The 13,009-nt window shown below is 33.3% G+C and overlaps 1 protein-coding gene across 2 annotated transcripts; it reads right to left on the bottom strand.

The window, feature by feature from the left end:
• Nucleotides 1–660: 660 nt before the first annotated feature.
• LOC129308989 (protein SHORTAGE IN CHIASMATA 1) lies at nt 661–11,587 on the bottom strand. Of its 2 annotated transcripts, none has more exons than XM_054950342.1 (9): nt 11,260–11,587; nt 10,900–10,980; nt 10,728–10,811; nt 10,570–10,641; nt 7,704–9,619; nt 5,100–5,307; nt 4,238–4,738; nt 1,794–3,419; nt 661–932 (listed from the first exon to the last, which is right to left on the bottom strand). In XM_054950342.1, the coding sequence occupies exons 1-9, from the start codon at nt 11,584–11,586 to the stop codon at nt 822–824; spliced, it is 4,926 nt and encodes a 1,641-aa protein (XP_054806317.1). In that variant the 5' UTR covers nt 11,587; the 3' UTR covers nt 661–821. The 2 variants fall into 2 exon arrangements, with proteins under 2 accessions (XP_054806317.1, XP_054806325.1); XM_054950350.1 differs by having other exon boundaries at nt 661–916.
• Nucleotides 11,588–13,009: the final 1,422 nt, after the last annotated feature.

The raw sequence follows: 13,009 nt of genomic DNA, 5'->3' as shown, positions 1-13,009 counted from the left end.
ATTATGTTTGTATATTTATAAAAAAATGAACTATTTTTTAAATGAAGATTTAAATTTTATTACTAGACTTCTAATGTATGTTATTTAATTTTTAAAAAATTATGATGATTTTAATTTTTTTAATTTTAAAATATTTTAATTTATTTATAATGTTTAATTTTATTTTAATTTTTTTATTTTTTAAAAAAGGGCTTACGGGCCTAGCCCTAAGCCCTGAGTATAAGAGCCAGGCTTGAGAAATGGGGGTCAAAATGAAAAACTGAGCTTTAGGGCTCAAGCCCTAAAGGGCCAAGCCCATAAGGGCCAGGTCCTTAAGGGTCGAGCCCGCCCGTATTCTCAGCTCTAGTTAAATGTTAATGTTGAAGCAATCTGACTCAATTTTTAATCCTAAAATTAAGTAAAATGTGAGTCTTAATAATTTTGAACAGTATATAAATTAAATTTTGTCTCTCGTGCTTTGAAAACATTATCAATAATTAAACCATTTATATAAAATTTAAATTATTCAAAATTCATACTTTAAAAACATTATCAATATGTTAAAATTTAAGTAAATTAAACTTATACTCTTAAAATTCAGTGATTCAAAATTAATATAGGAGATTTGGAGGAGAGAGAAATAACGAAAGAAAGAAAGAAAAATAAAAGGCACAAGTAATATAGCACTAATTTTAAAAGGAAAAGTTCTTAAACCTGCCAAAACCCAAGACCATTATATAACTAACAGCCACATGTTTGTACTCTCTATTGTAACCCAAAAAAAACAAAAAATGTACATCCAACTTTCGTATAATATAAAATCTCCATTTTCTATGCGAACCCTAGAGCGACTTTTGTGTCTGATACCGAAACCTCTTGGCCTGACCTTGAGTTTCCTCATTCCAAACCAACTTAGTTTGACTTTGACTTTCCTTCACTGCAAAAGTCAACGTCTGCCAAGTTTTAAACAAGCAACAATAACTGCTTCAAGATTTATGTGTGCGTAGACAAGTATTAGCAGAAGAGTTTGAGCATAAAACAATAAGCAGAACTCATTATTCAGAATAGTGCGTGAATTCTAGCAAGTGTTTGTCATAATAGACTAGGAAATGAGGCCTAATGTACTATGTAACAATTCATGCATCAAGCATAGAATTTCACCATAACATCTGAATTCATGCCCTTTCAATAAAGGTATTACTTGTCAATACCAATTTGCTTTAACGTTTTTTTATTAAGTACTTTATTAAACAAAATTGCTTACACCGTTCATATTTTATATGCAATATATTAGAGAATTAAAGCTTATACCATAGGCAGCTTGAAAATTTTAGATTCTGTGATTTAAGTTTTAAAATATTGTTTTGCCAGTACTTGTCTGAAGAAGAATAAAGTAAATTGAGCTCTGTTTAAAACTCAACCTGAATTCCAATATTGAATAAGAATTTTCACTACATTTTTGGTATTGTTTGATTTAATTCCCCTTCCTGCTCCCATAAATGACAACATTTAAATAATTATTGAAATCATCAAATTCCCAAGACTTCACTAGAGTTTAGAAAAATTTTAGTTGCACTGACGTTTTACAGTTATTATGGAACTAAAGGCTGTAATTTTGCAAGGATGGGGAGAAAAACATGGAGAAAAGAAAAGAAAAAAAAAAACTCCTAAAAGTAATAAACAAGTTTACTAGTTTTGGAAATTTTTCCACCAAGTTTTCACTGCTCCCTACTTTCTTTCCACTTTCCCTCCATTTAAACCAAGTATTACTTCACCACTGCAATAAAGAACTAAAGAAGAGAATTTGGACATACCTTTGTTGCTCTCTTATCATTAGGTGTCCATGTAGGGAGCATTGAGGCAGAATGTTTCCCATTCTTGGCTGGCTTCAAAGGTTGTACACATTGCTTCTGTCTCTTATGTTTGGGAATATTTTCAGTTCTACTACCTTGATATGCGAAAAACTCAGGAGGAGGAGGAGGAGGTCTTCTATTAACAACTTCCGACGTACTGCCTGAGTACCCAAAACAAGAGACAGACTTGTGACATGATAATGCTTTTTGACGCAATCTGCTCTTTTCTTTGATTCTATTGATAAATTCTATTGTCCAAGGTGAATTTTTTAATGGACTAGCTGAATGAAGAGCACGTGAAAGTGGAGTTCCACCCAAATGTGACATCTCCTTTTGAAAGGGCGATCCTTGGAGGTTTCTCTTTGATGCCGGAGCCAAATCCTCGTCAGACATCCTTTCACTGTGTTTGGCATTAAGAGTAGAGACGTCCATCCCAAAAACTGGTTCTGGGATATTCTCAACTTCCCCTCGTGTATGATTCGAAGGCTTCCAGATATTACTTTTAAACTCTGGCTGACTCAACTTACCAAATGACAATCTTCTCCTGATATTATTCTGTATCTGTTCTTGCTCTATCTCAGACATCAAATCTGGGAAATTCATGAAGTTGGCGCCAGGAAAATTCTCTGAGTCAGCAACAAAAGAGAATTTTTTATTTAGTGGGGCCTCCTCAGTTAAGTCAACAACCTCGCCTGTAACGTCCTCATCCAGCTTCTCAGAAAAACTGTGGTCACGCCAGGTCAAATTTTTGCTCATCCTAGCAGTGTCCAGTTTATCATTCGGAACCAACCCTTCATCTTCGAAAGAAAAAGATGGTTGTTTTTTCTGTTCCAATATTAGAGGAGCTTTGTGGCTACAAGAATCACAGGATGGCTGGGATACTTTGGAAGGAGTTTTCATTGTGGTAATCTCACTGAATCCTTTCTTTGTTAAGTCAGTGAATCTTCCAACGTAATTTGATTTACCAGGGATACAAGGTTTCGAAATATTAGAAGAATCTAGGAACGCATCAGTTTCTTGTAGTGGCTCAAACTGCAATAATTCATCTGAAAAGGGTTCAAATTCTTCGGAGCTTCCTATGTGTTTTTTCCTTTTTCTTCCATAATCGACTTGATACAAATGACATTTATCTGAATCTGGGCCAGAAGATACGGAAGAGGAGCAGTCTGTCATTATAGATTTTGAATCCTCCCGCTCCCCATATTTGCAGAGAGCACTAAATAGAGAAATGCTTTCTTCAGGAACATGATACCTTTCCAAAACATTTATCCTATGTTCATGTGACCACCCAAGAAACTCGGTTAGTGTGGCCCCTGTAGACAGTATGGCATGTGCTACCAAAGAATTTATAGAAGGAAATTTCGTTAAAAATGACTCAGCGAGTGTTAGTGAATCAGCCATTTTAGGATACAGACCCCTTGTCAATTTGGTAGCATAATTGATGCAGCTTACTATAATTTCATTTGTGAACTCAGGTGAGTAAGAGAACAATGTCTGCAAATCAATTCCCAGGCTTGCTGCTGCAGCATAAAGTCCATCTGAGGATTCCATTATGGTTGAAATAAAGTTAACTTCTCCCTCAAAAACCTAAAATGAGAACAAAAAGAGTTGAAATCAATTAACTTCACAAAAAAATAATGCCCAATTAGTAATCTTCCCCACAAATTTTATTAGTTAATCACATTTTCATCTATTATTATGCAGCCATTATTTTGCTTCTCCTTCATTTACAACATGATCAACTAAGTTCTTGCATCTTCTCCTGTGTGTCAAACGCTTATTATCTCTCAAGCATATAAAATGCCATACTGCCCCGACCTGACCTGGCCTGGCATGTATACTGTTATCAATAACATGGATAAAGATGTTTATGAAGATAACAGGGAAGCACTTTGTATACAGCTAAAGAATATAATCAAGTTCTCAAAGATTAATGGCCGAACTGCCTAAGAGAACAGATTGAGACCAACTTATTACTTCTAATTTGACCAACGGAAAGAACCAAAATAACTAGTTTTGCCATCCAATAGTATTTGCATAAGAAAAATATTTTATAGCATATTAATGAAATAGAAGAAAAGGTTTTCCTTTGGTAAACTTAAAGAGATACTGCTAAAATATCCTGAAAACAGAAATCCCTCCCCCCCCCCCCCACTCAAACCCAATTTTAAAACTAGAGTGTCAGGGTATTTCAGCTTGCCGCATTAATTGAAGGAATCATCTAAATGGCTGAGCAGAAGTTAATCCCCAATTAGTCATGTTTGAAATAGGTCATAAAGAACCCATATTGTGAACCACAAGTCGTTCTCGAGCTCTTCTACTTGACATTACAGTCTACTGTAGAAAGTTTTTAAAGCAGAGACCAGATTCTGTTACTATATAAATATTAAGAAAATTGTGCTTACCAAAAAGCAGCCATCACAGGAAAAGCTCAGCAGTGTCAGAATATTTGTTGCAATATTTTCAATACACAAAGGCAAGCTGGAAGAAGCTTCAGTCACTGGAGCTGCTTTCTTCCACAGGCTTTTACTGTCGTACCACACTAAGCAAATTGATGAACTGATAATGATATCCGCTGGTAAATCTAAATCACGTTCAACAACTTGAATGCCTCGTTTCTCCATTGCAAGAATGGCTTGATAAGTGCTTCTTCTAGACACTATCATTTCTTTACCTACATTTTGAGTATTCACAATGATCAGTGTTTCAGGAAAAGATTTCATGCTTTGATGACTTTGTTCAGGATTCCTGGAAGAAAGCGGGGGCGCAAAACACTCTACATCATCTGCCATCTCTGAAGATCTTATATCACAGCTTTTCCCCAGTGGACAAAACTTCAATAGTTTCTCCAATTTGGGATTCATCATTGTTTTGCTATGGTTGATGGTATTATGAATCTCATTTTCCTAGGACAATGATCGTTAAGCGCAAAAGATTACTAATATACACTAAAAAATTGAATGATAAACAACTTACGTACTAAGAATGAAGAGCAACAATAACAGATACAGCTTAATCCAATGAAAAGGGGAGATGTGCATGTATTTTCTGTATTGGTGTCACATATTTATAGACTGTATACTAAAAAAGTAGTCACAAAAGTGAAGATATCAGTCATTTTTAGAAATTAAAATAAGCTGCAGGCAAAGTAAGAGACACATGCACAAGTATCACTTACAAAATCTAGACAAAATTGTTCCATTTCGAAGAATACATGATAATTTGTAGCATGAAAAGGAAGCTATGCGTGCTTAAGCATTGACTTACCATTGACATTTCAGCAGCCAATGGCATTTCAACACCCTCACAAAGTGCTTTGACAGCAGAATGGACATCCAGTTCCACCTTAAGAAAGTGAAGATGAGGCAACCCAGGGGAGTTTGGTGAGAGATTGGATATTCTAGACGAGCCAATTGGACCACCATATTCCAAAATAATGCCGAACTTGTTGAATGGGAAGAATGGAGAAATATGCCTTCAGTTAAATGGAGAAATTACTATGACGGCTTAAAACTGAAGCAATAAAATATCATCGATACTGCATCGACTCTCACAATAAATAAGTGACAAATTGAATTGACTCAAACTAATATGAAATCTGTCATTTTAAAACACCCTCACATCCTATTGTTGCTCCGTAAGTTTTCAGTCACCTGTGTTTTTTTTTCCCCTATATGACAAAAGTTCTTACTAACATCTACGTCTGAATCCCCAGTAACGAATGCTTATACTTTGAACTAGTTATTTGTCGTGCAAAACTTTCTAAAGCAAAAACGTTTGAGCAAAACAATTAAGCATAGATGTCAGTAAACCATAGAACAGAGAATGATACTCGTGCCAAAAAAATTTCTTCTATACTGTATTTGAAAAGATATCATGGCTTCAAGTTCTGTCTCTTGCATATATTTTATTTTTCCTAGATTTTCCTTTTTGTGAACCAATTAGTGGCTTTGCATTCCTGATCCTAAGCCTCACCAGTTCCGCTTGCGATTAAATTTATCGTACACCTGATAAAAAAATGAATCAAAAAAAATGAAAATTTCTACATCATCAAAGCCTGAGGTTTGAACAGACTTAACCAGTTAAAAAAGATAGTCAATGCCTTCTGAAAATCATCAGGACTAAGGTGGAAGAGCACTTTAGTTTGTAAATAGGATGAAGGAAATAAGAACAGAAGGGCTGACTAATAGCTGGTCAACGTGGAATATTAAGATTTCACTGTAGGAAAATTAGGGTGCATGCTTTTCGGCAGTAATTGTACGTAAAAGTATTCAGTTTTCAATTATTTTCAATTAAAATTTAAAGGTTGGAAGAAAAAGATGAAAACATTTAAGTATGATATGAGGAACCTATGGTAATATATAGTTTCCCAGAATCATACAAGGAAAGAAACAATGAGGTCCAGCAATTATTGTAGTTTAGAAAATAAAACGCTTGTTATTTTTTCATGAGTCATTTTTAGCGACACCCCCTCCCAAACAAAAAAAAAAAAAAAAAACGGGGGCCGGTGTTTCCACAAGGGTGGTGGATCTCGTTGAAGATATGCTTATTTTCACCAAAGGTGAGTGAATTTAAAAGGAACAGGAAGAGGTTTGGGAACTGGAAAAATAAGTTTTAAAAAAAATTTAAAATCCTTATAGACTCATCTAAAAAGAGGTATATGGTTGGTAAAAAAAAAAAATGAAAAGAGAGGTATATTAGGTCTCATTATTAGAATAAGTAAAAGGATTAATTTCCCTATTTCTATCAGAGCTATCCAAATTATACAACCCTGCCTTCTGTTTACAAATACTGTTTTCCCAACATCTCGTGCAATAAAGTTATAATTAACCTATTTTGGTCAAAATACCTTCATTTGTTATCTACATAACACAACAAGTATTAAATATGTGCTTGACTAAGAATCATTTTTTATCAATGCAGAATACATTAGACTCAAGATTTTCAACACAGTAACTCACATTGAGACGAAAGTTTAAGGAAAAAAAATTCTAATTTGTATTTTTGATAAAAAGAATAAATATTAATATTTGAGACTATTTCAGTAATATTTCAACTATAAGGGAGATTTGTCTATAATTTTATAATAGGAGGAGGATTGTATAATTTCGAAATCCCTCAAAGAGGAAGTAATTTATCCTTTATGCCTAAAATGAAATTAAAGATGCTTGTCTTAGTCATGTTCTCATTACAAGATTTGCTATATTAAAGCTTAACAGTTATAAAGATACTATCTCAAAAGTTGTATGATTCCCCACTAGAAATGTCTTTGAACGACCTATTACAGAAAATTGAGAATATAAGGCAAATTCAGCTAGTGAGCACCTGTTATGAGAAGCAAGTCATAAAACCAAATAAACTACAATGCTTTAAGCCCGGTCTCAAATCTTCTCCAGTAAAAAGGGGGGAAATCCAAGAATAAGGATGGCTGCACTTTTTTTTTTCCCCAATCACTGAAATACAATGAAATTTCTCACCCTATGCTTGACTCTCTGATGCATTCAGGTATGATCATATAATTAACTACCAAGAAACATGCGGGCAACTCATTCATTTACGCAATTATATTACAAACCAGTGACGAGATGCAGAGATTGGATTGGGAAAGTAATTCTATTTGTAAATACTTAAGAACTTAGTTCTGAGAAATATTAAAAAATCACTATGAACTTAGAAATATTGTTATATAAGTTTGTCTTGCATTGCTTTTGTCTACAACTAGTGAATGAAAAAGAAAACACCATTATACATCAACATAAATTTTAAAAGCAATGATTACCATATCACTTTAACCACTAAAAAAAGAGGGAAATGGCATATTTTCTTGCATGTGTGAATAAGAAATATAAGTATTCTGAAACCAAAACTTACTTGTATGATACGATCAAGCAGTTGGAATTCATAAGGTTCTTCAATTTTGAATCAATGTCCTCAACTATGTCATAACCATATGGCTGATTTGCATGAGTATTATGGAATTCATTAAATGATAATCCCATGGAGTTAAGAAGACATTTCAGAGACCACCAGAAAACTTCTTCAGTCACAATCAAAACCTTCATACAATCCTGTTTGATGTTTGACTGTAAAATTTTGTCAAAAACAGCTAGAGCAGGATGTGCTAGAGTAATTTTGTCACCAATCTTCTTATTTTCATCCTTAATCAAGGATTGGAGGAAGCTAAATCTTAATTTCAAGTACTCCAATTTTTGACATAACAAGTCTATGTACAAGCTCGTTGGATGTAGGCCATAGAAACACAAGTACCAAGCAGCCCGTTTTATTGCACATAACACAACAAATGCCATATTTTTGCCATTTTCATGTAATTCCATAAGCTTGTGTTTTGGAAGTTTCATCAATTGAAAATGATCCATGGATGAGTTCTGTGTCAGTTCTGTTTCACCCTGCAAAACAGCCCAATAAAATTTTTCAAAATTCCCAACTAAAGCCAGAATGTTACTGGACAACAGAACTTTGTGCAAATCAATGTTCCATCCTTGAGATTGTAAAACAGTGTGCCTATACTTATCATTAAAGTCAGTACAGGCAACCTTTAAAACATTAACATCTGCAGCACTAGACTCTACTGCTAAGTTACAATTTCTCCTAGCAGTTGCTTTCTGAGGGTTTAAAAAATAATCAAGATCGCTGACTTCCGATGAAGACTTGAATAACAATGAAGCCCTCTCAGCATTTCTTTCAGCTAACTGCTCTCCAATGCCTTGCTTCGGAGAGCCACCATCCAACTGATTGCTTGAATCAGCCCATAAGGTATGATTCTCAGGCTGATAGGCGCAATCAGAAAGCAAATTCTGCACCTCTTCACTTTGTTCTATGTGGCATCTATCTAGGGCATCACTTAAAGAAACCAGATCAAATACTAATTTTCTATCATTGAAAGATTCTCCCCCAAAGTCTGTGATGTTTAGATCTTTCTTGGCCCACATGTTCTGAAAATAGTGATAGAGATTGAAATTTCTTTTGTCTTCTTCCAGTAAATCCCAGTTCAAGTATATACTGTCAGATGTACATTGGGGTTGTGTCTTCAAATTGGAAAGCCTTTCTTCAACGAATACATACAGAGATCTCATCTTTCCATAATCGGAGATAACAGGTACAGGTAGTGACTTGAATGCATCATCCGTTAGCGCTATCTCATTAGTAATAATCAATTCATCGAAGTCCTTGAAATTAAAATCCTTCTCAAAAATAAATTCACTTGTTACCGGATCATCCATCAAGTTTGAGTTATAAAAGCTTTCAAATGTTTGAATTGAATTCTCATCAATAAACAGGATTTCCTGGAAAGTAATCATATCTGACTGTGATTTCCCTGCCAGGGCAGGATTCCCAGGAAAATTTTCAGTTTCCAATATAGTAATAAAGTCCATTTCATGAAGCATGTCGGGTAATACTACGCTTTGCTTTGATAGACAGTAAACTGAGAGAAAGTCCATTGTGTTACAGTTCATGCCACCCAAAATCTCCTTGTGCTCCATGACAGAATATGTTTCACCCATATTTTGAGGTCCTATGTCATCAAAATATGAACCCACATTTTCCTCCATACGTGAGAATGTAGGAATTCCCAGACTTTCCTCATCAACTTCCAGAATAGGAAATTTGCTTTGACCAAATTTTGGCAGATTTGGAAGAGGCATAAAATTTTCTGAAGAATAAGAATTTTGCCCTGCAAAGTAATCTAAATTAATATGTTCAACTAAGGATATCGAACGCAGAAGCTCATCAGGAAATTGCATTGAGAGCCCAGACTTGAGCATTTCCTGAAAGGAAAACAGACTCCAGTAAAAAACTTGGTAATAAGAATATTTTGAAGAGAATTTGTTAAAAGGAAAGCCGTAAAACTTCTATTTATAATCAGTTTATATATGGACGCACTGCAATATTCCAAACCTATAGCAATTTGGCAATTCAAATCAAAGGTTTTATCAACATGGATCAGCTAATCCAATGACGATGTTTCTTTTACGGAACTGTGCTTCCCCTAAATGCTTCAAATGCCATTTAAAACCAAAAAAGAAGCGAATGTTTCTATAGCCATTCTAGAAATGCAGTTGCAGCCTCCAGCACGTAGCATTAAATTGCTTGCATCACCAAGCAGAACAGCTCCATAGTTCCATTTATGTTAAAAAAAAAAAAAATCTGTGTTATTGTGCCAGTTTGTATTGAAGAAGAAGAAGAATGGCATGATATGCATTTTTAAAAATCATAAAAATCTTGAAAAGCTACAGAGAACGCCATCTGTCCAGTAATATATCATCCATATCTTGCATTCCATAAGAATTAGGGAATATCTCTGGCAATATTTACCGAGTACTGGAGAAAACTTCATAGAATTTTAGGAAAACATAATTTTAAGTTCTTGTATTTTACTTATATTTTGCTATTAATCTCTATACTTTTTTTTTATATTTTTGATCCCTAAATTTTTATTTTTCATTATTTTAGGTCCTTTCAAGATCCCTGTACATTATTCATAGAAGGACCTCAAACAGTGAAAAATAAAAATACAAAGATCAAAAACACTAAAAAAAAAATATAGCAATCAATAGCAAAACGCAAATAAAGTACAAAAACTTAAAGTTATGTGTTTCTTAGAATTTTTCAATAATATAATTCAATATACTAAATTCGGAAGGACACATTTAATTTTAAACACATAGTGGACTAAAAATTGGTAGTTATAAGTTATGATGCGTTGTAAAGCATTTACCAGATTACTTTCTTTCTCTGAAGTTTCATCCAGTATTTGCATCACCACCTCCTCAGGGAAGCAACCATTTCCCTTTAATACACAGAAAACTGTTTAATTAAAGATTCAATATCAAGATAAATGCTCGGGTAGCCAGGTGCTTCATATATCTCTCTCACCAGAAGTAAATCCAGCTCAGGCATTTCGAATTGAGTCATATCACATATGCTCTCATCCTTTCCAATAAGAGCAGTGTTCCTTTCCTGAGGACAAATATACTAAAATTTCAGGAAATCGACATGCAGAGAACACTGAATGTAAAACAACATTAGCACTTTGAAAGTACTGTACGTCTGAGAATTCAATATCAGCTCCTGAATCCAAAAGTCGGCGGTTCTCCGTCTCATTTTCTTCGAATACAGCCATTGCTTCCTGCCACCATGGAATCAAAATTACCAAAAAGCGAAAATGTATTCAGTATATACCTCACCAGCTTTTCGTTCACAGTAAGAATTCGAAATTGGAAAGTGATCCAATAATAACAGAACATGTAAATCCATTTCAACTGAAACAAAATCGGAACTCATATTTCCTCATGTTAAACTTTCCGGCATCAAGAAGTACAAGAATCCATCAATACGGTCATCAAAACAGGAAAAGAAATGAGAGAAAAACAAGGAAATATGATGAACATAAGCATCAGCTTCTTACCTGAGAAATCCGAGCTTCAGCAATTCCAAAGCTGGAAGATGATAAACAATTATGACTTGAAGGCAACGCTGCCTCAAAGTTTTGGAAATCAACATCGATTCTGTGGGGCAGTACACCGGATAGGAATTTGGAGAGAGCATCATCGATCGAAAGTTTCTCGATGTGAAGGGAACCATGGAGGGTCGAACGGAACTGGAGGTGGTCTTGGACGGTGGAGCGAGGAGGAAATGAGAGGCAAGGGACAGGGAGATAGAGGAAGGTTAGGGTTTCTCTGGAATCGGATGGAGTGAGACTAAAGTAGTCAACATTAAGGAAGCGAGATCGCATTTCAGGGAAGAAGAAGAAGACTGGCAGAGACAAGAGAAATCAAATTTAAATTGGCGCTTTGACAGGGATTTTATCGGGTTCGCGCTTTGGGGCCCGGCTTCTGTGCGGGCAAGAGCTTTTGTATTGACCATGAAAAATAAGAAATATTCGTGTCTTTTTGTATTATACGTAAAGTATTTTTAATTAAATTTTTTTAATTAATTTTAAATTAATATTATTTTTATATTTATTTTTATTTAATAAAAAATTTTATTTTAAAATAAATATAAAGTAATTTATTTATTAAGGACATTATATGTTTAAATATTAAAAATATTTTATATTTTTAAGCATTCAACTCCTCAAAAAATGCCTTATATTTTTTAATAAAGAAAGTATATAATATTTAAAATTTATAATAAATTATATAATAAAAAACTTAAAAATTTAAATTATTTTGATTTCTAGGGCCAGAAGATTTAATTTTTGAAGTTTTGAGAGACCAAAATAGAAAGAATTTTTTATGGAATGAAAACGGGAATTGAAAAGAAATTGGAACTAAGTTTTAAAAGTAAGTTTAGTGTGGGAGAAAACAATCGATGATACCATAACGAAATGATTTTTATTTAGGATATACATTTTAACAATTGAAAGGAAGTTTTAAAATATCAAAAGACCAAATTCCCTGCCCATGGGTTTATGAGGTGAGAATTGCAAACAAAAAATCTCATGGATATTTGCGATAATATAATATTCCAACTTTTTTTTTATCCAATAACATCTTTATTTAGGGAAAAATAACATATTTTATCTATAAATTTTTGTGAAAATTTTATTCATTCTTATTGTTTGTTATTCAATCTACGATTTTTAAACAAATTAATAACTGATAATTAATAATACTTGTTTTAGCTTTTAGTGAGTTAATATATTGATGGGCAAGACTTATTTACTTGTCTTTATATCTTTAATAACTAGAATCTGTTATAGAATATATAATAATCTATAAAAGATAATATCTAAAAAAATACTTTTAAATATATAATTTTTTAATTATGGGTAAAATTTATGTACTTAGACATACTTATTTGTGTGTACTATCATCCTAAAATTTTTAAAAGTATTGTATCGTGTCCAATTAACACAGATACATATATTAGCGTTGCGTGGTAAGGAGCTTCTCGATCGATGTATGTAGTTTTTTTGGGGTTAGAAAAGAATGTATTTGGATTTCAGTGAGGTAAAACTAATTATAAAAAAATTTGATTAACAAGATTAATTTTGATTATAATTGATTAAGTCATAATGTCATAATGTTCGGATCTTATTTTTTTAAAATTGATTTTAATAAAATTAAAGATGTTTAAATAATTGAGTAAAAATTAATTTTAGATATTTGAATTACTATAAAAGACGTTGGCTCTTTAAATGTAATAATCGATAA

The sequence above is a fragment of the Prosopis cineraria genome, unplaced genomic scaffold (assembly GCF_029017545.1).
Source record: "Prosopis cineraria cultivar Desert tree isolate PC_DT_omini unplaced genomic scaffold, ASM2901754v1 PC1, whole genome shotgun sequence".
Classification (NCBI taxonomy): Eukaryota; Viridiplantae; Streptophyta; class Magnoliopsida; order Fabales; family Fabaceae; genus Prosopis; species Prosopis cineraria.
The sequence above is the reverse complement of the archived record's forward strand: the minus strand, read 5'-3'. Positions and strand labels throughout refer to the sequence as shown.

Bases quoted from the DNA above. Each gene is read 5' to 3' on its own strand.
- LOC129308989 (XM_054950342.1), bottom strand. From the start codon at position 11,586: ATGCGATCTCGCTTCCTTAATGTTGACTACTTTAGTCTCACTCCATCC. The intron at 3,420-4,237 runs GTAAGCACAATT...TTCTCATTTTAG, and splicing joins CCTGTGATGGCTGCTTTTTG to GTTTTTGAGGGAGAAGTTAA. The intron at 933-1,793 runs GTATGTCCAAAT...AAAACTTGGCAG, and splicing joins ATGATAAGAGAGCAACAAAG to ACGTTGACTTTTGCAGTGAA.